This window comes from Ascaphus truei, chromosome 21, assembly GCF_040206685.1.
Source record: "Ascaphus truei isolate aAscTru1 chromosome 21, aAscTru1.hap1, whole genome shotgun sequence".
Taxonomy (NCBI): domain Eukaryota; kingdom Metazoa; phylum Chordata; class Amphibia; order Anura; family Ascaphidae; genus Ascaphus; species Ascaphus truei.
In genome coordinates, this window is record NC_134503.1 from 13,365,009 (window position 1) to 13,389,648 (window position 24,640).

General features: G+C 43.6%; 2 protein-coding genes across 2 annotated transcripts in view; both read right to left on the reverse strand.

The window, feature by feature from the left end:
* Positions 1 to 7,715, reverse strand: part of ZBTB34 (zinc finger and BTB domain containing 34) — a 47,547-nt gene extending 39,832 nt beyond the window's left edge. Inside the window, exon 1 of the mRNA XM_075579018.1 lies at positions 7,578 to 7,715. Within this exon, the coding sequence (XP_075435133.1) occupies positions 7,578 to 7,595 (18 nt within the window). The 5' untranslated portion in view covers positions 7,596 to 7,715. The remainder of the gene's footprint in view (positions 1 to 7,577) is intronic.
* Positions 1 to 23,636, reverse strand: ZBTB43 (zinc finger and BTB domain containing 43). The gene is made up of 3 exons (XM_075579020.1): positions 23,497 to 23,636; positions 15,609 to 15,708; positions 1 to 8,810 (listed from the first exon to the last, which is right to left on the reverse strand). The coding sequence occupies exon 3, from the start codon at positions 8,785 to 8,787 to the stop codon at positions 7,393 to 7,395; it is 1,395 nt and encodes a 464-aa protein (XP_075435135.1). The 5' UTR covers positions 8,788 to 8,810; positions 15,609 to 15,708; positions 23,497 to 23,636; the 3' UTR covers positions 1 to 7,392.
* Positions 23,637 to 24,640: the final 1,004 nt, after the last annotated feature.

A 24,640-nucleotide genomic window follows, 5' to 3' on the forward strand; every position in this document is an offset into this window, starting at 1 on the left:
TAGAGGTAACAGATAACATTTATTAATACATGTTATACAAAAGAACGTGGGTCTCTTCTATAAGAAGAAAATAATTAAAGGTAACATTAAATTACACAGAACCAGCTGTACAATTGGGACAGCAAAAATTATTTAAAAGACAAGAAACTATCCAGCCTCTGCATCACAGGTACAGCGGGTCACAAAATGTAAAAACAAGAATTTAAAAAAAAAAACGATAAGCACTTCACAATTATGACATTTTATAATAAATCCATAATGTAGCTTACCAAGGAATAGACACACTGTTAAAAAAATAAAGCGTTCCTTTGTGAAATGGTGGAAGAAAAATACATGTGAACAAAAACAAATGCAAGGTTGGTTATTATGACCATTTCCAAACAAATTATTCAGTATATTACATAGTAAAGGATACAATTCCAGCATTTCCCCTTAAGACTACTGACATATCAACAATTATATCTTAAACAATGTAACTAAAAGATGGATACAGTAATAATTTGAGACCCAAATGCAATGCTGTTATTCTGCATCATTATTATTATTATCATATGGCTACTGTTAACTTATATCACAAAGGAACTGTGAGTTGCAAATAAGAGGCAAACAGAGCAGTGGTGGGGACATTAAGTGCCATGTTGCTGACCAGACCAGCTTTACTGATCCTGCGGTTTGATGGAGATCTTTAGAGCTGCAATGTGGCAGTTATTCAGCTACTTTTGGATAAGGTCCACAGGGTAGCTCTATAGAAAGAAGCTTAAACCACTAGATTTCTTCCGTTAGCACAGTCCAGGGATTATAAAGAACCCCCATCATATTTACACGATTAATAAGCTGTGCTGTACCCAAGTCTAACAACGCTTCTCTTTTTGGCTGTTGTGCAAGAGTGAAGGTCAAAAACTTACAAAGTTTGCCACCGTCTTCAAATGTATGGGTGTCTAACCAACCACTGGTAGACAACAAGGGTTGAAATAGAGCTGCCCAGAATTATTCACCCCTTGCTTTAAAAGATGTTCACCATGTAGCATTGTTTCTTGAACCACACTGCCGCCAGATGGGCCTACAATGCATTGGACGCTGCCCCTTGCAGCCCCATGTTTAGATACCTGGGTGCTTGCAGATGAGTAGTTTTGAATAGCTGGGCAAGTGACCTGATTTGACCTGTGGTGGTCACCAATACCCTAACACCCGCTGCGTCACATGCTAGTCCAGGATCAAAAGGATGGGCAAGTTTTAGACTAGTTGTCTTCATGAAAAAGGTACCCAATCGCCTTGAAAATGGAATTTTGGCATGTTGCGTGGACATCTTCCCCATGTGGCAGCAATCACAAAACTAGTACCTTCCACAAATCTACATCCAAGTCAAACAATTCAGTATATTCTCCAGACCCTGCCAGCAAGTCTTATACAACCCAAAGTGTAGGCTGAAGCCAACTGGTACAGTCCTTTGCCAATTGGTAGATAAAGTAGCAGCACTAACAAAAATATTTTTGTACCCCGTTCAATATGTATTTTTCCATTGACATTACTGTATTGTCACAAAACGGCCTACCATGTGTATATTGCTTACAGGCTAGATGTACAGCATGTTAAACAGATTACCCTAATTTTCCATGTTAAAGAATGCTCGGTATCACAGAAATAGTACACGCTATATGGTACAAGGTGCTTTCACCATTCATTTGTGTTCTTTGCCAACACGGCAATATTTCGTTCTGAAGGGGTCAGCAATGTACTACAAAAGTAACACGTTTCTGTCCACTTCAGCACACAGGAATTATCCGATTTACAGAGAACGTAAAAAATCGCCACCAGAGTCTGGCTCAATGAACATAGAATCCATAATAAGCAGCTGGAATCAGTAACGTACACATAGGCGGATACCAACCAAATGGAAATGCGGCACCACTAGGAATGTCCAGTACAAAGCTATCTTAAATCTTCCATGACGAGTTTTGTTGACGTTTTAGATTATTTTAGCCTTCTCTCAACAAAATGGAGAGTTGGAAATGGAAAATTAGCTTTACTTTTCCCCTTGAGTCCAATGTTAAGAATGGAACACACACACAATTGCTGGGTCAGTGAGCAGAACATGAAATGAAGTAAAATCATTCGTTATAGGCTTTTGACCATTATTTCTTGTTGTTTTTGCAGTAAGGTGTGCAAGAGAAAGGAAATGTAATGCAAAGGCCTTTGCATGGTCACACATTTTAGCAAAACTATTGTATTACTAATAAATCAAAGAAAGTCTGAGCAAAGGGGGCTTGTTAAAGGAAGGAGAATAAGGGTTAAATCAAGTGCTACTTTTTCTGTAATCAATGGGAGAGAATTCTGACGGCAAAACAAATATACCCAAGGAAAAAATCCTATTGCTCCGCACCAGTTTGGCCACCTGGAGATCTTAATATATAACCTCAAAGCACACTTTCTAGGCATGTTAAAGAATAAAGAGAGAAAGCTTTGCAGATAATCTACCCATACAATCATTCCAATTTTATTTTCTCCAACACAGGCGTTTTATCAACTGTTTGAATACAGTTAAAATAGGGTGAACGATTTACAGGTCCTTAAAAGTTATTTCCCCTGACCGGTGCCCGAGATCTTGGCAACGAATGAATAATTGACGCAGAGAGGGTTCTTGAGCTGAACCATGCGGTTTTTAGCTCTGGGGAAAACCTTGCCCCAAGATACTTACTGGTTTAGGTGCCAGTGTTGCCTCATGGATATTTAAACAGCTGTCCAATAGGAAGCTGCAACATCATCACCCCAATGACACTCATCTTCCTATTGGCCTGTGGGACCTGGGATATTTGACTGGAATTTCTAGTTCTGTAACTCCACCACTTCCAGCAAAACGGAACATGTAGTGCAGGAGTGGCCTACTCCAGTCCTCAAGGGCCACCAACAGGCCAGGTTTTCAGGATATCCTTGCCTCAGCAGGGGTGGCTCAATCAGTGGCTCAGTCTTTGAGTCACCTGTGCTGAAGCAGAGATATACTGAAAACCTGACGCATTGGTTGCCCTTGAGGACTAAAGTTGCCCATTGTTGTAGGAGATTGTAACAAAGAAAAGATGATAACTCAATGTTCAAGGCAACCCTGGTATAAGGTTAAAGAGAAACTCAAGGAATGGATAGTTTGGAAATGTATATATTTTTATGCAATTTTCTTCCTCTACTTTTAAATGTGTAAACAGACCTTAACATTGCTGAATTCTCAACCAGATATGCCACGAAATCTACTAAGATAAGAAAATCAAACTAGACAAAAGTTATATTAGATTGTCTGAAAGCTGCATCGTTTCCAACAAAATGGTTCTTGAAATTAACCCAAAACAAGCTAAATGGGCTTAATTTTAAATGCACAAAAAAAAAATCAATATTGGCAAATAAATATATCAACAGTAAGAAAACGAAAGGAAAAAAACATAATTGCTGGATTTTTAAAATACCTAGCATAAAACAAGAGCCCATTAAGAAGTTGTTGAAACGAGGGCGCAATATCAGTCTATGAAGGCAAATATACAAATAAGTATACAGAATAAATACAAAGTGCTTTCTTGCATTAATTAGAAGTCAGTGGGCGAACAGATGTCTGTTCTGCAATGCTGTCGCCAAAGCGGCACACTTGTCAGAAAATCGGCTAATATAAAACAGTGGGATTCATTATGTTCACAAATTCAAGGACATATCGGTTCCGAGCACGGTTTACATATATTCAAATTGTACAACATCAGAAATGATGTATATACGAAATGCAAGATGTGTTCTTTCTGATGCCGTCTCTGGACGGTCTAAATCGGGCATAGAAAAAAAACGTGAGCTCCGGTTTCCATCTTTAATAAGCGCTAAAGAGCTGGGTGATGAAACAGATCTTAACCAGAAGAGCAGAAAGGACTTGAAACAGAGCATCCACAAGTAAGCAAGGAGCTTATTTTTTATTTTACAAAATAAACCTATTGCTGCAAGGCTGCTTCACAGCAAAAGCTCATCTTAGTAAAGGGTGAACAAAGTCTGTGTACTACCTTTCCAGGACTTTCATACGGAGCCTGTCTGTATTTCTAGTCTACCTGGGGAAAAAAAAAGGTGATAAAAGGATTAATCTAACCAATTCTTCTTTAAAGTTAATCAAGGACAGTCGCTACCAGTTTAAAAGGTGCAATACCCATGTATCTGGAAAGAAAACACACTTGTTAAGAATGTAACAGTCTAACCGTCGTCGCCACACAAATCTAGCCATACTAATAGCGGAGATGTAACGCATACGCAATAAAAATAAGAGCAGTTGCATTTCCTAGGGGCCTCCAAGTATTTGTCAATCAATTTTTTTTTAACCCTTATCCTCACCCAATGCCAGGGGAGGTCAACTTCAGTCCTCAAGGGTCACCAACAGGTCAGGTTTTCAGGATATCCGTGCTTCAGCACAGGTAGCTCAATCAGAGGCTCAGTCAAAGACTGCACCACGTGCGCCGACGCAGGGATATCCTGAAAACCTGACCTGTTGGTGGCCCTTAAGGACTGAAGTTGCCCACCCATGCACTATGCTTACCCAAAGCGTTAATAAAGATTAGTGGATTACAGGAACTATGCTGTTCCATCCAAATATCTACTGTTTTAATACACTGCTCAATTTGCCAGTACTTTTCACACTACTAGTTGAAAGTCAACCTACTGCTGCTTCAGGCTGAATTTTGGATTTGATGAACCAACAAAAGCTGGATTTTACACACACACTATCCCAATTAAAATATAAAAAGTGTCAACGCTGCAAGCGGATTCCTTAAAGTGTCTCTTGTAACAGAACGGATGGGAGGAAAGAATGATGCTAGCACAAATGCTTCACACCATGGGGGACGGGTATCAAGACTACTTTTTAGTGGGGATACGAGTGCAAGAAAAAAATGATGGCAAGAAATGCTAAACATGAATACGTCCCATCATTATGTGTGGTCGTGTAACTGCTTCCATTAAGTACAGTACCAGCATCCTCCAAACATGGCCAATACATCAATGCAAAGCTGTCAAATCACTCCAACCCCATTTAAAGAGACAGCCCCCCTAGGACCAAAGTGACCTCATGGGTGTGGCCTGTTTAATAAGTTAAAGCGCAGATGATTGACACCTAGTTGTTTGAAATAATACTGAAATCTTTAATCTGGTGATAAAAACAATTTGCAATCTCGTGTATACAGGCACAATGAGCTTCTGTTTCTGTTTTATTTACCATAAACTGAACCCTGTGTACTTTCAACTAAAGAGATTTAATGTCCGCCCCCCCTAGATGGACTGCTGACAATCGCTGTACTCAAGTTATTTAACTATTAACCTATGTGCCGACAACCTATTCAAAGCAAGTTTTAAGTTTAATTTACAACATTACAAATACCCTTAAAAACAACAATGTGACACTTAAAATATTCAAGTATGTGCTAACTATTTGAGCTTATTTCCATATAAACTGTACATGACAAAAAAAGTGTTTTTTTATATATATAATGCATCTTACAATTTCAGATTCTACTGTGCCCCTAAAACGTAGTGCTATTGACCACGACCACACAAAATATCATTAATATTGAACAGATATAAATGGTCAGGAATATTCAGTTGACCAAAGAAGCTTTAAAAACCTTTTCTACAACACCCCCTCTAGTTTTTGAACGTGGTTATTTCACTTTCCTGAGCGAGGGTTACTACGATGACGAAAGGTTTGTGCATTGCAGAATGAAAATACATTTTGTAGGCACGTTCGACAAAGGAGAGTTTGGTATGTAGGTGCTAACCAAGGGGCAGCTCACTGGATGATTGTCACAAATTATTGGTCACTGGCTGCGTCCTTCCCAAATGTATAGATCATGGCCACTTGTGACACTACTACTCAACACTCATAAGTGTTGATGTAGTCCTGGTTATTGGTCACAGTGTGTGGCAATGAAGCCTTTTAAGTACTCAAGGTGGTCTCAACTGAACAAAAACATTCAAAACGATATTTTTAAGATTTCGGTGTTAATCTATCTTTGTGTTTTATGTCCGAAACCAGGTACTTTATTTACACAAAGAGGACAAACCTAGATTGTGGGCTACACTTTGCCAAAGTGCCATATTGTACATTATTACACTTTCCAACTCCTTAATGGTGCACTAAATAATACTTCGTTAAAAATAAAATATGACAAGCTTTCACACATTTCCCATGCTTTTAAAGGTGATATTCAAGCTTTTTTAATTTTAAGGTGCAGCACTTTAGGCAGACATCCGTTATAAACGGCTAAGCTGCCAGAAGACGCAGAGGCTGTGATCCGCCTCTCCCCTCTCAGCCCGGCACAGAGGAGAGACGCCTCATCCCCAGCCAGTGCAGGTTGCACCCGCTGAGCAGCTGCCATGCTATGAGGTGGGAGCGAAGGGGGGAGGAGAGACTGTGATGGTGCCTGATGGTTATGTGGAAAGGGTGAGGGAGAGTTGTGCTTTTTGTTGGGTGGGAGAAGTGTATGGTGCAGTCAGAGATGGGGGGGGGGGGGGGGTGAATGTGGTGTTTATGATTAAAAGGGAGTGTTGTGTGAGAAGGGGGATGGCAAATGTGGAGTGTGTTCAGCAAAAGGGGTATTAACATATACGTAAGAAGAGGGTGGGTGAGTGTGTTGGGTGTGTGCAAGTGAGGAGGGGGTGAGTGAGGTCTGCAAAGCAGGGGTGCCTCTGCCAAAACAAAAAAAAGGTGTAGGCCCCCCCCCCGGTCTAATGATTTCTTATGTGAATCTTACAGAAAAAGGCTTGCACTTATTTAACTAGATTTCAATAGACAAGAACAGATGTTCCTGCGATGTTGGCCATTTGGTACTAATGCATTATGTGCATGTGTTAAACATAACATCTCTGAACCTGTCTAACATGGATTCAGTGTCTATTTCTTTGTTAATGCACCGTACGTACTCGGAACAGACAGAAAATGTGCATATTTGGCAGGTGGCCTTCCACATTACTTATTGCTCTCATCAGTTTGGTGATGAATGGAAAGAAACTTCAACTTTGATGCAGTACCAATAACCAACGACTAACCCCTCCGCTGCAAAAGGCAAGAACAGCGTGTCAAATGCCTTCTGTTCACTGCAGGGGTTAAACTAAGATCGGTGGTGCAATTATTCAGGGGACAGTTGCAATTCCCTCAGCTGAATGAAAACTGTTTTTTTGTTGTAATTTTCTGTATTCAGTAGTGTGAACCATATTAAATTCTGTAGTTGTACTCTGCAAATGCTTAACCCCCACACACACTGCATCTAAAAAGGCTGCTGCAATTTAAACATACTAATAGAGGTTGCCACTGTAACATGATGGGTGGGGGGAGCATATACACACATGCGCACACACACATGCGCACACACACACACACACGCATGTTATTTAGCTCTCAGCAGGAGTCTGCTCCACCTTTGAAGCATGGTATGATTTAGTACAAGAAGTTACATGCCGATGAAAACTGTCCCGCCACATAAAGCGTTTACCACAGATATTGCACTCGTAGGGCTTTATCCCCGTATGGATTTTCATATGCCCCACAAGGTGATGCTTCATTTTAAATTTCTTACCACAGACACCACAGCCATAAGGCCGCAGACCAAGATGCATGCTCATGTGTCTGTCCCTCTGACTCTTGTGCGTAAAACTTTTACCGCATTGGCAGGGGTAGAGTTTGTAAACAACAGCTGTGAAACCAGATGGCGAGGTTTCCTCTTTAATGCCTGCAGCCACTTCAATGCCCTCCCCAAATCCTGCTGCTGTGTTCTCTGCTCCCTGATCCTCGGGATGATCTTCTCTTTCTCCAGAAAACTCTTCCATGGAAGCACCGTAGAAGTCGACTTGCTCGTCATAATGGTTGTCATTGCTACGGCTGTTTACTTCTCCTGCTTTTTTATTACAGAAGTCATAACCATCGCCAACTCCTGAAGACTGAATTGCAGCTTCAACCTGAACAGTGTTTATGGATTCTGAAACCTGGTCTTCATAAGCAGGGTTTACCGCTACCCCTTCACAGTCCTGCTCAAACCTCTCTGGTTTAACATGGATCCATCGTTTGTGTGACATAATGCTCGGTTTAATGTACAGTGGGCGACTGTAATGAAATTCTGCACTGTCACTAGCCCCTTCCTCTCCATCCTGACTCGTCATCTCGGTGCTGAGCTGGTCGTGTTCCGTAGAAGAATTGCTAGGAAGGTACTCGTGCTCTGTGATTTGAGAAGACAGCTCATCATCTTTTGGACTTTCTTCCTCTTTTTCACCATCTCTTAACTCTTCGCTCTTTCGGAAATCAGGTTGGCCACCTGTCCCGAGCTCGAAGCTTTCATTAAGGCAGTTGTAGTTGCTGCTGCTGGGGGACTGATGGTCGTTGCTGAGGTTTGTTTTCTGACATAATAGTGTTGGGTTACCCTCCAGAAGCTCTGTGCACTTATCGACAACATGCCACATCTGAAGAAAGCTTGCTGCTGTTAGGTAACTTACAATCTCATTAGCAGGGAGTGCCAGTCTTCCAGTGTAAGCGGACAAGAGGATATTCTCAAATACTCTGGGATTCATCATGTCAGGCAGAACTACTCGCCTGCTGTTTTTCAGTAGTACCTGGTCGCAAAAGTACGGGGAACTGGCTGCCAGGACAGCTTTGTGAGCTCTGAAGACGTGGCCTTGAACTACAATGGAGATGTCACATAACTGTCCCAGCTGACGTTGCTGGTTTAACTTTTGCAAAATGGTGTTGGAGAAGTTAGGGAATTCAACACGGAAAGAGCTTGATCCAGGCTCCATTTCATTCCAAATTTAGTAGAGTCCTACAAGAAAGCATAGATTAATGTTGGGCAAACGTAAACTAATTACATGTAGTATCCTGTGCATGGACCACTCTAAATGGAATACATTCCCAAGAAGAGCCAAAGCAACAAAGTTCAATCAATCAGTTTCATGAGACCATGTTAACAGATATCACTAAGAATTTCAAGCTCCAAAGAAAGGACAGAAGACTGATTGGTCTAAGTTTTCCCTTTGAGCCATGGTAAAAAAAAAAAAAATACATTGACAGTGGCTCCTCTGTTGGGGACAGGATAGTACTATTGCCTCAAACCCACCTTGGCAAACTTGATACTCTCTACAATTCAATTTGTCGTTTTATTCTCCAATGCAACTACAACACACATCACTGCGAAATGCTCAAAGAACTAGATTGGTCATCACTAAAGTCTAGGCGCAAAGTTCACCTTTCCTGTCTTGCCTTTAAATTCTTTCTGGGCAAGCTACCCATCTATCTGAACAAGCTCCGCACCCCTAACACTTGCAGCACTTATCACCTGAGATCAGAATCCAAAAGACTGTTCATGGTCCCAAGGCTCAACAAAGTATCCGGACCTTCCTCCTTCTCTTACCATGCACCCCAAAACTGGAACAACCTACCAGAGACTGACATCCACCACCAGATTAAGTTCTTTCAAATCTAAAGCTGTCTCACATTTTAATCTGGCCTGTAACTGTTTCATACGCCCATAATATATATTTTCTTTAACTGTGCATGCAATGTCTTGTATATAATGTATACCCTGTTCATTTATGTAACTGTATTTGTAACCATGTATTATTTGTCTTAACTCTGTGCCCAGGACATACTTGAAAACGAGAGGTAACTCAATGTATTACTTCCTGGTAATTTTTTTTTATAAATAAATGCGAGTAGCGGAATGATTGCATTGATTTTATGCTGTTTATGATGTCTCTGTGCTAGGAGTTGAAGCTTACGATGGTTTGCACGACTACACATTTTCAGAGATGTTTGCAAATATATTGCAAACCTCAAACACTAAAGGGGTAAAAGAAACCTACACTTATTGTCATAAGAATTAACAAAAACACATTCAGACACTTTTTTCCGTAGCTGTATCAGAGGCACGTGCTAATAGTTAGAAAAAATGACAGATTGTAGGAGTACATGAAGTTAAAAATAGGTTTGGAAAAGTGCCCATTTGCTTCACCAAACAAAACTAGCTAGGCAATTAGGAACCCTACAAAACAATGGGCAACATATGAATGCAGCACCAGAGCCGTAAACTATAACCCTTGAGCAGCACTTAATGAAACTTTATTTTGGAGTTTCTATGATGACTCCCAAATGATGTTGTCCATCTTGAATTTAAATGTCTCACAGTACATATTTTAACCCAACAGTGCGACCTAGATTATTTAAAGCAGAGGTCCTTTGTTTGTCCAGTAAATAAGGCGTTGCTTAATCTCTGAACTTTTTCAGTGTTCTTCAAAACAAAACCCAATGCGCCACTTGAAGGCGAGTGACCCAGTAAGCAGTGCTGCACCAGGGAAGTGGCAGTATGAGCCTTTATGATCGGGAATCAAAACTGCCAGTTAGGTTCATTCAAGTCCCATAAATCCCGCCATTCCTTGGGGTAACTACCAATTAGTCATTAGGGTGGAGATAAAAGGGAGATTGGTAAATATCATGTCTGAAGTTTACCATAAGTCCTTTATCTCAGTGGTAAATGGCAGGTTTCTCATTGTCATATGAAATATTTGGGACTCCCTTAATGAAGCAATATGGAACTTACAATTTCAATCATTTAAATTTTAACGTTTACTTTTTAAAGTGGATGAACAACCCCAATGACCAACAATCGACACAGGAACTACTTTGCATAAGGACCCTCTAGTTCACGGATGGCCAATTCCAGTCCTTAAGGGCCACCAAGAGGTCAGGCTCCCAGGATATCCCTGCTTCAGCACAGGTGGCTCAATCAATAGCTCAGTCGTTGACTGAGCCATCTGTGCTGAAGCAGGGATATCCTTAAAACTGACACGTTAGTGGTCCTTGAGAACTGGAGTTGGCCACCCCTGCTCTAGTTGGTGATTATTGTGGACAAGAGTCCAATCGTGTCAATGCAGCAGACTTGGCGAAAGTTTCATATTATAGAGCGGCTTTAAAATGATATTTCTGTAAGATGCAGAAGCCCTGGGTTGATTAAAGTGCAATATTAGAAGAGGCACGACATGCATTTTCAAGACGGAAGAAAAGCTGCTTTAACATTACTGGGTACTTTAAATTACCAATGTGGACACAGCATGACTGTGAAGTTATGGCTTACTAAACAGACGACTCTACATTGGGCTTATTCAAATTAATACTAAAGAAGAAGAAAAGCACAAGCATGTGACAAACAGTACATCCAAATGATCAATCAACAGCTTGAAATATAATTAACTAAGTGCTGAATATTCATGCATTTCTTTTGCTTTGACAGATATTGCTTGATGTGGTGACAGCTAAACAGATTTCCTCTCAAATCTAAACCAAAGAACATTATGTTGATTGAATATGAAAAAGGATTGAATATTTCCCCAGACTGGGTTAAAAAGACGACACCATTTACTCCGCACTTTGTTAGGCTATTACCCCTCTTCTGCAAGCAAGGCGGTGTAGGAGAAAGGTGAAAAAAGGGACAAAGCAAAAAAGTCTCTAGTATTGGAAATAAAGAGCCAAAGCCATTTATAAAACGGAAGGAGTTTGTATGCACCACATCAATGCATAAAGAATGGGAAATACGGCCATCCAACTATTATTTAATCTAAATTGTGTAAATGGCTCCAATCTAAAAATATATGTCATGGGAGACCAGAACTTTTAACACATTTATATTTTTCTGGGATCATTCAATAGGCAAAACAAGATGGTGGCATAAAATGAGGTTTATTCGGGTAAACCCGCGTACACACTATGAAATACAAAATACAGACAGAATACACACTCACTGGGGGGTTGGGGTTGAAAACTAGCCTCAACTAGGTGCAGGGCGCCTGCTTCAGCAAAGGCTTACCCTGTCCGCTACACGTCACTGGAATAAACCTGGAACAAGTAACATTATTCCTCAGAACTGGTCCTCAGCTAGGCTTCCCTGGCATCCCAAAATGCCTAGTGCTTTGCTATTGCGAGCAAAACACCTGGGAAAACCTGCCGAGGTTACCTGCAAGTCTGGAAGACAGAGAGAGAGCTCTCTGATTGGGGCAGCCCCTTACATAGACTTTGGTGTCCTATGCCCACACGGAACAGGGACTAGCATCCAATCAGAGCGTAGGAACCTTTCCCATCAGCCAATCAGAGCGGGGCTCACCTGGCTGCTGATGTCAGAGATGGGGCGTGAAATATGAATTAGCTAATGGGAAACGCGTCTAAAAGCAGCAACTTCCCCCAGCTAATTCATATCCCACCCACTGGGCAGGCTCCATCAGGTCTGGCAGTTACAAAGGGGCTCCTGTGGGGTGCCCCCTGTTCTCTGGACCTCCTTCGAACTTCAACATCTATGCAGACATCCTGGCACCTATGTAAATGCCCAGACTGGCGGCATAGAAATTTATACATACAGTATAAAACATATTTTAATAAAGTATAGACCTTGGGGAATCTTATATCTGTGAGGGAAATGGGTCGGAGATACCTGGGCCCGAAAACCAGGATTCTGGGGGACAATGGAGAGCCCTGGTGTATTTCACCTCGCGTACCCGCAAATCATGCATGCACATCGGGGAGAATTACTGGACAGCCGGTAACTTGTCCCCCGAACTCCTGCAAACAAAAGCAATACATTTCGACCCAAATATCCCACCTAAAACTTACACTCCCAAAGTTTCATGTTTTTGGGACAAGGGGATCAGGTAAAGCCCATAAACAGGTCAGGACATGAGACTTCCATAACCCTCCCTGTCCTTATGAACAGAAGGGTACCCGCAAATTATACACTATTTGCGGGTAACATAACAGTACTACCGGCTACCCTGGTCAGCAACACTAAATACACTTTTAACCCTAGTTGCTCCCTAATATCCACCCTCAATCTCCTGCTCCCAAAGTCGCTGTCTTGCAGCTATTTCCCAACAGGGATCCTAACTATACCGGGAATCCCTATCTTACATTCCTGTAGGGGACCGTAAAATGGGAACAGAAATAAAGGAGAATACATTAGGGCGCCTAACTAGACCCAAGAGCTAACACTTCAGCCCTTGACATACGGTTTCAGCCAGCCGGGCCTGACCTTTATTAATGTAGCTGCCTACCCTCTACCGTTACAATATTAATAAATGTTTTCCAGATATTCTGTTTCAGATCGTGCCGCCAGCTAGGCCCGAGCCCTCTATGTACAAGACAGTAGCTGCAATCACTGAATCAACGCCTCTCTGTTTTAACCCACTATTCCAGGAAATAAAAATAGACATTGGTTTGGAGCATATACACTTAAAACTCATCCAAAGATTGTAGAACCCGTACAGGTCAATTCTACATAGTCTAAAGTGGCTGATCAGAACGTTTTGGGACGCAACTCATAGTTCAGACAAAGTACCCCCCCTTAAAGATTTACATTGGCATAACCTCCCTCTACTATCAAGTGTTTACTAATCCCTAAATTCTCTAATCCAGTGGCTCCCAAATCTAGTCCTCAAGGACCGCTAACAGTGCAGGTTAAAGATACCCCTGCTTCAGTCACAATGATTGGGCCACCTGTGCTAATGTGAGGATAGTTGTAGGTCCCAGGATGAGAAAGGCGGTGCACAGGCGGTGCACAGCCGCCTCACACATCCTGGGACCTACAACTATCACCGCCTTGTGCTGGTGACACGCTCCGGAGCCAAGAACAAAAGCCATTCTGTGAGTACCACCCATATCTGGGTTTATGTTCCTTTGTCTTCACAATATGATCAATGCTATTATTATTCCCACACTCTAAGTGGTTATCTCCTATAAGTGTGGTGGTGAACAGGTTAGCGCAGCTTTACCGGCTATGTCTTCCCTTATTATACCATAAATCCCACTTGGAGTAAGCACATGTTAGCTTCCACTAATTCCTGAGAGTCACCATATTCATATATTTCTACAAACTACTCGCATGATCAAGTGGACTATATGAACTGGTTAAACTACCCTCAAGTTACTTTTTACCTCCCGACTCCAACCATTGGACTTTATTATAACACACACACACACACACACACACACACACACACACACACACACACACACACACACACACACACACACACACACACACTGGTCTACGTGCTGTTATGCCCAGTTTTTTCCTAATGTTAGGATAGCCTTAAAAAGTGGTCCATGAAGATTTGAGTTGGGAATCACTGCTCTAACAGGACGGTAATAACTTCCCTGATCAGAGTGAGTTCAGGGGCAGCGGATTCATTTACTAGTAGCAGTGCCCGGAAATTCAGCCCTACTCCGGGGGAGAACTGAAGGTCGGATTTTCCTCAGCAGCAGCTCTCTTCTCTGGATTGTTGTGTTGCAAATTCTTTAAGTTTGCGCGTGTCGCAGTTTGCCATGAACGTTACCGTTCAGAATATGTACATTTGTATGTATTAGGAATGATCACACTTTTGAAACCTCTCATGTCCATTCAGAGGCACTATAAAGAAGAGACTTGTGAGGTCTGGAAAAATTGTGTGCAGCAACGTCTAAGAAGAACTAATTAAAACCTGCGACAAACCTACACTTCTCCACAGCCAATTCAATTGGTGGAAGTGTGCATTGTGTATGTTTTAATTCCTTCCACACAGCTAAATATGATTCTTATGCATAGCATATTGCAGGAGTGGCTTCGACTGAGCCACTGATAGAGCCCCCTGTGCTGAAGCAGGGACATTCTGAAAAACTAACCTGTTGGTGGCCACCCCTGGCAAAGAGAGGCAACTCTATCTCAGTTTCCCCCCATCTGTGGCGCGAGATATTTAGCGGCCATTTTCATTGCCTTACAGAGGAGAAACACCCCGACAACTGAAACAGTAAATATCTCACGAAGCAGGGTTTCCACAAAGTTACACGTAGAGTGGTGTAACCCTACAGAACACCCCATTAAAATGCTGTTTAAAAATATTTATATATAATTTAACAATATTAGATACGATATACAGGTATATTTTTAATAACAAATGCAGTGTGTGTGCAGCGCACAGCAAAGAAGTGAGAGAGAGCAGGTCTGGCAAAATAAACTCTTTAATGGAAAGCCATAAAATAGAGGGTTGCAAGAACTTCTTGATAAAGTGCACAACTTGCACGAAACGTGTAGAAGGGCTGCAACCCTCTATTTTATGGCTTTCCGTTAAAAAGAGTGTATTTTGCCAGACCTGCTCTCTCTCACTTCTTTGCTGTGCGCTGCACACACACTGCATTTGGATTCTCCTGACCTGGTTACAGCTGCACGCTTTGGAAAGAGCTACTGGGAGTCTCGTGAGTACGTTTACCTGGGGCCAACCCAATGAGGAGGGGGAAGTGTCTCCGCACACGTACCCCCACCTTCAGGGTGTTTTAGAGCCCCCCTATAGGTTTAGTGCTTGATTATTTTATTAATCATTACCCAGTGTTTTGCTCTTCTCCTTTCAACATAAGGATATAGGTCCTAGTATTTTTGAGCACCAGTCCCCTACCATATCTATATATTTTAATAACAGAATACACAGTTGCATGCTAAACTTGCCTAACCACCGGCTGACCTCAAGGAGCTGCCAACCGTTCTTGTTTTTGTGTGTTATCTTCAGCACAGCGGCTATGAATCGATTAGCATTAATACTGCAATACTCACCTACTGTACACTCATGGTCACAATATGAAGTTCCTTTAATCTAGGCCACTGAGAATTCACATTATACGACAGACCACTTCCTCCACGCGGATCTCTAATTCTAAAATTCAAAACAGATGCAATGTTAGAGAAAGTATACTGATTGCCTGGGTCCCCCCCACCCCCAAAAAAATGGAACAAATTATATTAAACACCTCTGGAACGCCATATCTTATACTATATTAGTGAAAGCACTGTATGTTTGCCTGCCTGGATGTCCGGTGTCCCTAGGGGAAATCTCATTGGTCCCTTGGCCCGCCCGCCCCCGCACACCTCTCATTGGCCTGAGGCGGAGTGACGGGCCAAAGGACACACAGGGACACACACACACAGGGACACACACACACAGGGACACACACACACAGGGACACACACACACAGGGACACACACACACACACACAGGGACACACACACACACAGGGACACACACACAGGGACACAAACACACACAGGGACACACACACACACACAGGGGGACACACACACACACAGGGACACACACACACACAGTGACAGACACACACACAGTGACAGACACACACACAGTGACAGACACACACACACGTGTGTAGGGGGGGTGTTACCTACATTAGCGGAGCTCACAGTGTTAGCAGCACCCGCGCGCACCTCCTCCTCTCCCCGTGTCTCCCGCGCTTTCACCCCGCCCCCCCCCCCCTCCCCCGGCGCCGCTACAGTCAGCGGGACACACACACTATTATTACCCCTTCAGCGCCCCCCCCCCACCCAGTGTCAGCGGCCGTGCGAGACCCCCCTCTATATCTCCCACCTCTCCCCCCCCCACACATATACATGCCCCCCCCCTCCCCGGCGCTACAACTCACCCCTCCCCGGCGGGGGAACAGCCAGTGGCCAGGCAGGCTGCCTCGCGGCGCCGAGTACCCAAGATGGCGGCGCCCGGGACACAGCGGGGGAGCGGCCACAACACGCTGCCTCCCGCCTCAGATCCACGTGGGACCTGCCGGATGGGTGAGTGAGCGGCCTTCACCCCCCTTCACATCTCCTCCACCCCCCCTTCACCTCCCCTCCACCCCCCCTCCCCTCCAGTGTCAGTGTCTCCCCGATACCCCCCCCCCCGGCGCCGCTACAGTCAGCGGGGGAGCGAGTGAGCGCCCGGGACACAGCGGGGGAGCGGCCACAACACGCTGCCTCCCGCCTCAGATCCACGTGGGACCTGCCGGACGGGTGAGTGAGCGGCCTTCACCTCCCCTCACCCACCCCTCACCCCCGATCACCTCCCCTCACTCCACTTCTCCCTTCCACCCCCCTTCACCTCCCCATTTATCTCCCCCCCCTCCACCCCCCCCCATCACCCCCCTTCCCCCCCCCTCCGCTCCCCTTTCCACCCCCCCCCTCCGCTCCTCTTCCCCCCCCTCCACCTCTTTTTCCCCTTTCCCCTCCCACCCCCTCCCCCTCCTCTAACCCTTCCCCCCCCTCCCTCTAACCCTTCCCCCCCTCCTCCACCCCTTGCCCCCCTCCTCCACCCCTTGCCCCCCTCCTCCACCCCTTGCCCCCCTCCTCCACCCCTTGCCCCCCTCCTCCACCCCTTGCCCCCCTCCTCCACCCCTTGCCCCCCTCCTCCACCCCTTGCCCCCCTCCTCCACCCCTTGCCCCCCTCCTCCACCCCTTGCCCCCCTCCTCCACCCCTTGCCCCCCTCCACCACCCCCTCCTCCCCTTCCCGCCGCCCTTCGCCTTCATGCCCGCCTTACCGCCTCCCAACCCCCGCCTCTGCCTTTCACCCGCCCTTACTCCGGCCGCCTCTGCCTTTCACCCACCGCCTCACAGCCGCTGCACGCACTCAACAGACACCCGCCACACTCGACACATACCTGCCGCCACACACACCTGCTGCCTCCCGCCCCTACGCACCGACATCACTGACCCACCGCCTCACACCCTAGCAGGACCCCCACTCACAGACAGCACTCACAACCCACGCGCCAGCCGCCTCACACCCTTGCAGGACCCCCACTCACAGACAGCACTCACAACCCACGCGCCAGCCGCCGCCTCACACCCTAGCAGGACCCCCACTCACAGACAGCACTCACAACCCACGCACCACCCGCCGCCTCACACCCTAGCAGGACCCCCACTCGCAGACAGCACTCACAACCCACGCGCCACCCGCCGCCTCACACCCTAGCAGGACACACGACTCAGATTTTTACATCACTTATGGCACCAAAATATACATTGTACTGTGATGTGGTTACAATAAACCATTTTTATACAACATCGTATTACATTTTCTTCCATCTTTCTTTTCAATATTATTATCCAACCTTTACAACAAACGGTCACCTATTGTTCCACGATTTATAAATAATACTACCTATTACGCATTTACATCCCGGGCAACGCCGGGTCTCTCAGCTAGTTATTAATACACACGAAAATACATAACTCAAAATTGAGTGAGGCAGGAATGAAGAGGCTCCTCACGAGAGTATACAGTACGTGGGTCACAGTCTGTGGTATTTAACAGGAGTGTTTGGCAATCCTCAATGACAGGATACAAAAATGAGTCTGTGTACCAACCCTGTCTGATAAATACTTTGTACATGAGACAACAAATCCAGGACACGCAATATAATCTGGTATCAGCACTATATGCTAGCTATATCTCACCCTGTATCAAAGGCCACATTTAAATATCACAATCCCTATCGCGCAGCACAAACATTTCTAGGGGCCAGAAGCTTGGGGAACAAAGCAGGTACTGTTTGCAGGTAACATCAGGTTTAAAAACTCACAATAAACATGTCACACCTAATTCCTGCTGGTGGTGTGATCTCAGGAAAGCTTTCTGTGGTTACTAAAGAATATCAAACAAGCTGTTGATGCTCTATGCACTTCGTGTTTGTTCCGTTTGCTAAAGGACATTGCTTAACCGGTACACACTTCTAATACATTCTTCATCTCACAAGGTGAGTATCAAAAGTGATCAACTATCAACCACATCAGTGTTATATATAAATTTTTAAAGCTTCCAGTGACTGAACTCCTGATTAGAACCAACGCTAACACCACCCTAACCCGTCACTAGTTTTTAATACCTGGGCTTATGGTTTGACTCCCACTTAACATTCGGGATGCACATTGATACCCTGACAACCAAGACCTATGCCAAACTAGGGGTACTTTACAGGAACAAATCCTCCCTAAGTCTCCTGGTCAGAAAGCGTATCGCACAGCAGATGCTAATGCCAATTATTGACTATGGAGACATAGTATATGGCTCGGCACCTCAAACCCACCTTAGCAAACTTGACACCCTCTACAATTCATATCCTCATATCCACCACCAGCTTAAGTTCTTTCAAATCTAAGGCTGTCTCACACTTTAATCTGGTCTGTAACTGTTTCATACGCTCATAATATATATTTTCTTTAACTGTGCACGCAATGTCTTGTATATAATGTATACCTTGTTCATTTATGTAACTGTACTTGTAACCATGTATTATTTGTTTTACTCTGTGCCCAGGACATACTTGAAAACGAGAGGTAACTCTCAATGTATTACTTCCTGGTAAAATATTTTATAAATAAATAAATAAAATAAAAAATTTAAATTGTCGTTTTGTTCTCCAATGCAACTACAACACACATCACTGCGAAATGCTAAAAGAACTAGATTGGTCATCACTCGAGTCTAGGCGCAAAGTTCACGTTTCCTGCCTTGCCTTTAAATTCTTTATGGGCAAGCTACCCAGCTATCTGAACAAGCTCCTTACCCCTACCACATGCAGCACTTATCACCTGAGATCAGACTCCAAAAGACTGTTCATGGTCCCAAGGCTCAACAAAGTATCCGGCCGCTCCTCCTCCTACCGTGCACCCCAAAACTGGAACAGCATACCAGAGACTCTCACATCCACCACCAGTTTATGTTCTTTTAATGTATACCCTGTTCATTTATGTAACTGTACTTGTAACCATGTATTATTTGTTTTACTCTGTGCCCAGGACATACTTGAAAACGAGAGGTAACTCTCAATGTATTACTTCCTGGTAAAATATTTTATAAATAAATAAATAATCATTTGAAGCTCTTAAATGATGCATCTTCAACCGGGATTAACGAGAGGACTGGGATGCATTCTTTAACATTATTACACCAACAAAGGCATCTTTAGCAAATGACCCAGAAAAGCACTACATACTATGACACAAACCTAAAAATAAGCAAAATTAATGATTATAGTACCATGACTCTTATTGGGCACCTTATGCAGATTGTTTAAAATACTGGTGGTGAAATGAACAATTGAGTGGGAATGAGTTCTAGTAGAGAGACAAAAGCAGTAGCCTTGTTTTACAATCTAAAAGAAAAAAACATGGTATTGAGTCTTCGGGAGAGCAGTGAAATCAGAGTGGTAATTTATAGCTAGGGAACTCCTCCAGCTTGTGAAGCAATAGGATTTTAGTTTGTTAGTTGTTTTTATTCATTACTATGCTATAACCATAAAAAAAGGTGACTAAAAGGGTTACAGACCAAAAAACAAATGGAACAGCACTAGGAACACAGCAGGTAATCTTGTGCGGACTTTCTAGATAGGACAGAGATTTGGGACGTGTTTAAAAAGCAAAGTGCAATATGATGTTCCTCATGAAGGGGACCTGTTGAAGATATGTGAAGAAATAGCTTGTGCAGCCACGTCAGCTGACAAATCTGCCCGGAAGGAAGACAAAGTATAAATGTCAACTCGTATAGGAATGAACAGAATAAAGAAATGGCAGTATGTTGAAGGTAGGTTAAACTTACGAAATTAACATCAAGAATAAGTATTTTCAACTGCTATGGAATGTGATATTATGTCATCTGTAATGTTTCCTCCCATACTGCCATGTATATACTGTATAGATATATAACTGTACAGGTACGTAACGAGTTACAATACACCTTTTTTTCATCGCTAACGTTGCAGATAAGTCCTTTCTTCTGTTGCTCTACTGCTAAAACTAACGAAGGCCCTCATTCTCTCCCGTCTCGACTATTGTAATCTTCTGCTGTCCGCCCTTCCTGCCTCCCCTTCAATCTATTCTAAACGCTGCTACAAGAATCACTTTACTCTCTCCTGCTAAAATCCCTCTCCTGGTTTGCTATCAAATCCCGTAAAAAAAAAAAAAACACACACACACACACACACACACCTCTCCTTACATCTCAGCCCTATTTTATCGCTATACACCTGCCTCTTGCGATCTGCTCAAGGGTGTCTTTTATCTAGCCCTTTTGGATCTAAAGCCCTCTCCAACCTAAAATCGCTCACACAATGGCCCACACCTCTGGAATGCCCTTACCCTCAATATCCGACTAGCACCCTCTCTATCTACCTTTAAGACCCATCTTAGAACACACCTCCTTAACGAAGCATATGAGTAGCTCCATGGCTGATACTATACATCTCATTCATTGACCTTAGCCCCTCACAGACGCACTTACCGGAACACCTTCCTCCTGTCTCTGTACGTTCTTCCTACTTATCACTTAAAGTGTCAGCTCTTCGGGGCAGGTACTCCTTTTCCTAATGTTACCCTCATGTCTGAAGCGCTTATTCCCATTGTGTGTGATATGATTATGTCATGTGCCTCACTGCTGTGAAGCGCAATGTACATTATTGGCGCTATATAAATACATACACGTGACATAACAGATAATGGGAAAAAGCGCTTCAGACATAAAACAATAGGGAAGAGAATCAATGCCCCACAGAGCTTACAATTTAAGTACCATTCAAATCAATATAAGTTCTCTTTGGATGAGGGGAGATACCCCACATTGGCACTTTGTGAATTCCAGCCTAAGTGCCTCATACACTAATCAATCCTCTATCCTTAAAACATTTTTTTTTAGGGGGGATAGAGAACTAATCAGATCCCCTCCCGCTGATCCGGTCTGATTTTCATGTAAATCCTGGTATTTGCATCTCTCTGTATGGAAATAATACAAATTACCTTCATGACTAGGATCAATCTGATATAATTCCAATTTCCTCCCTCCCCCCTTCCTTTTAGATTTTCAGCTCTAAGCCTGCGCTTATAGTGCCGGCGACGCCGTGTCAAAACAAATGTATTGATGCCGTTGCGTGCGCTTGCAGTAGGTGCGACGGCCTGGTCGTGATCGCTGGAAGTCACTTCAATTTGACTTTTCCAGCAACCGCAGGGTGACGTCAGTGTCGCCGGCACTATAAGCGCGGTCTTAGAACGGACTTCACTAGCAGTTTGTGTCAAACTTAGTGTAATAATCAGCCTTTTTATTTATTTTTTCATCCTGGTCACACACAGCTCTGCACAATACACTGGCACCTAATGAATGACTATACTCATTTTTAGCATCACTGATCTGACACTTCAATATAGTCTCGTAGAATATATATATATATATATATATATATATATATATATATATATATACACACACATATACATATACATATATATATATACATATATATATATACACACACACACACACACACATACATACACACACACTATATAGATAGGCAGTTATATACTGTAGATAGATACACACACAGCTATATCCTGTAGATGGATACACACACACACAGCTATATACTGTAGATGGATACACACACAGGCAGCTATATACTGTAGATGGACACACACACAGGCAGCTATATACTGTAGATGGACACACACACAGGCAGCTATATACTGTAGATGGACACACACAGGCAGCTATATACTGTAGATGGACACACACACAGGCAGCTATATACTGTAGATGGACACACACACAGGCAGCTATATACTGTAGATGGACACACACACAGGCAGCTATATACTGTAGATGGACACACACACAGGCAGCTATATACTGTAGATGGACACACACACAGGCAGCTATATACTGTAGATGGACACACACACAGGCAGCTATATACTGTAGATGGACACACACAGGCAGCTATATACTGTAGATGGACACACACACAGGCAGCTATATACTGTAGATGGACACACACAGGCAGCTATATACTGTAGATGGACACACACACAGGCAGCTATATACTGTAGATGGACACACACACAGGCAGCTATATACTGTAGATGGACACACACACAGGCAGCTATATACTGTAGATGGACACACACACAGGCAGCTATATACTGTAGATGGACACACACACAGGCAGCTATATACTGCAGATGGATATACACACAGGCAGCTATATAGTGTAGATGGATATACACACAGGCAGCTATATACTGTAGATGGATACACACACAGGCAGCTATATACTGTAGATGGATACACACACAGGCAGCTATATACTGTAGATGGATATACACACACAGGCAGCTAAGCTATATATTGTAGATGGATATAGACACACAGGCAGCTATATAGTGTAGATGGATACACACACAGGCAGCTATATACTGTAGATGGATATACACACACAGGCAGCTATATACTGTAGATGGATATACACACACAGGCAGCTATATACTGTAGATGGATATACACACACAGGCAGCTATATACTGTAGATGGATATACACACAGGCAGCTATATACTGCAGATGGATATACACACAGGCAGCTATATACTGTAGATGGATACACACACGCAGCTATATACGATAGATGGATACACCGACACACACACAGGCAGCTACATACTGTAGTGTAGATGGATACACAGACGGCTATATACTGTAGTGTAGATGGATACACAGACGGCTATATACTGTAGATGGATACACACACAGCTATATATAGACAATACACACATCTCCTGGCTGATATATATGATGCTATAACGGCTGTCCTCCCCCCGGGCCCCCGTTACCTCCGCACACCGCCGGGGCAGCCCGGACACGGACACACTCTCCCCGCCGGAAGCGCTTGGACTCCTCTCAGGCCTCAGGTAACGGACACTTCCGGGTGTCAGGTCCTGGCAACGCCCCTTCCGGGGAGGACGTCATGTGTACACTGTGCTGGGGGGGGGGGTGTCTGTGAGAGAGAGTGTCTTTGTGAGAGAGTGACTGTGTGAGAGAGTGACTGTGTGAGAGAGTGAGAGAGTGACTGTGAGAGAGTGTCTGTGTGAGAGAGTGACTGTGTGTGAGAGCGAGAGAGAGTGTCTCTGAGAGTGTGTGTGTGAGAGAGAGCTGTTAGCTTAGCTTAATAGATACATCCACACACACCTTTTGTAAAGCGCTGTATATATTGTGGGCTCATTGTACATTTATGTTTACACACATACACATACAAACACACACACTCTTACATCACTAACATTCAGGGACCATTTAACCCCTTAAGTCATAAATGGCATACTGCACAGGGGGGAGGGATAGGCTTCAGTCACAGATACATTCCAGGATGCACTGTTTTTAAGTAAAAAACCTTTCTTGCTTTATCCACTGTAACATCGCTGGATGAAGAGATCAGTGCATCTCAAAAGCTCGTACAAATAAAAGCATTTAGTTAGCCACATAATGGTATCGTCTATTCATTTTTGATTTCTATATATATATGAAAAACGAGAAAAAAGAAAGCGCCCGATCCTAGTGTAATATGAAAAAAATACAATTTAATTTTCCCAGTAAAAATCCAACAAATTTAAACTCACAAAACAAAAAGGGTAAATCAAGCATGTAATGAGTTATACTCATTCACCAGACGCTGGACTCCACTCATCTGCTCACACGTCTCTCTCCCACGTGTGGTCTTGGCACCTCTGAGCTACCGTCCAGCAGGAGCTTCAGAAAACGCACAGCTTCTCCTGATGTCGTCCGGAAACAAACCGAATCAAATCGTCCGGAAACAAACCGAATCATACAGGGGTTCCGGATAGGAGAAAAAAGTAGCAGGACCTTGGGGGATAGATCGTCAGCGCGTGGCAGTGTCTCAGAGTCTTATTAGAGTCCAGAGTGTAGGTAGGTCTGGTGTGATAGCTGTCACTAGCTCACAATAGCAGTCCCTACGCGTTT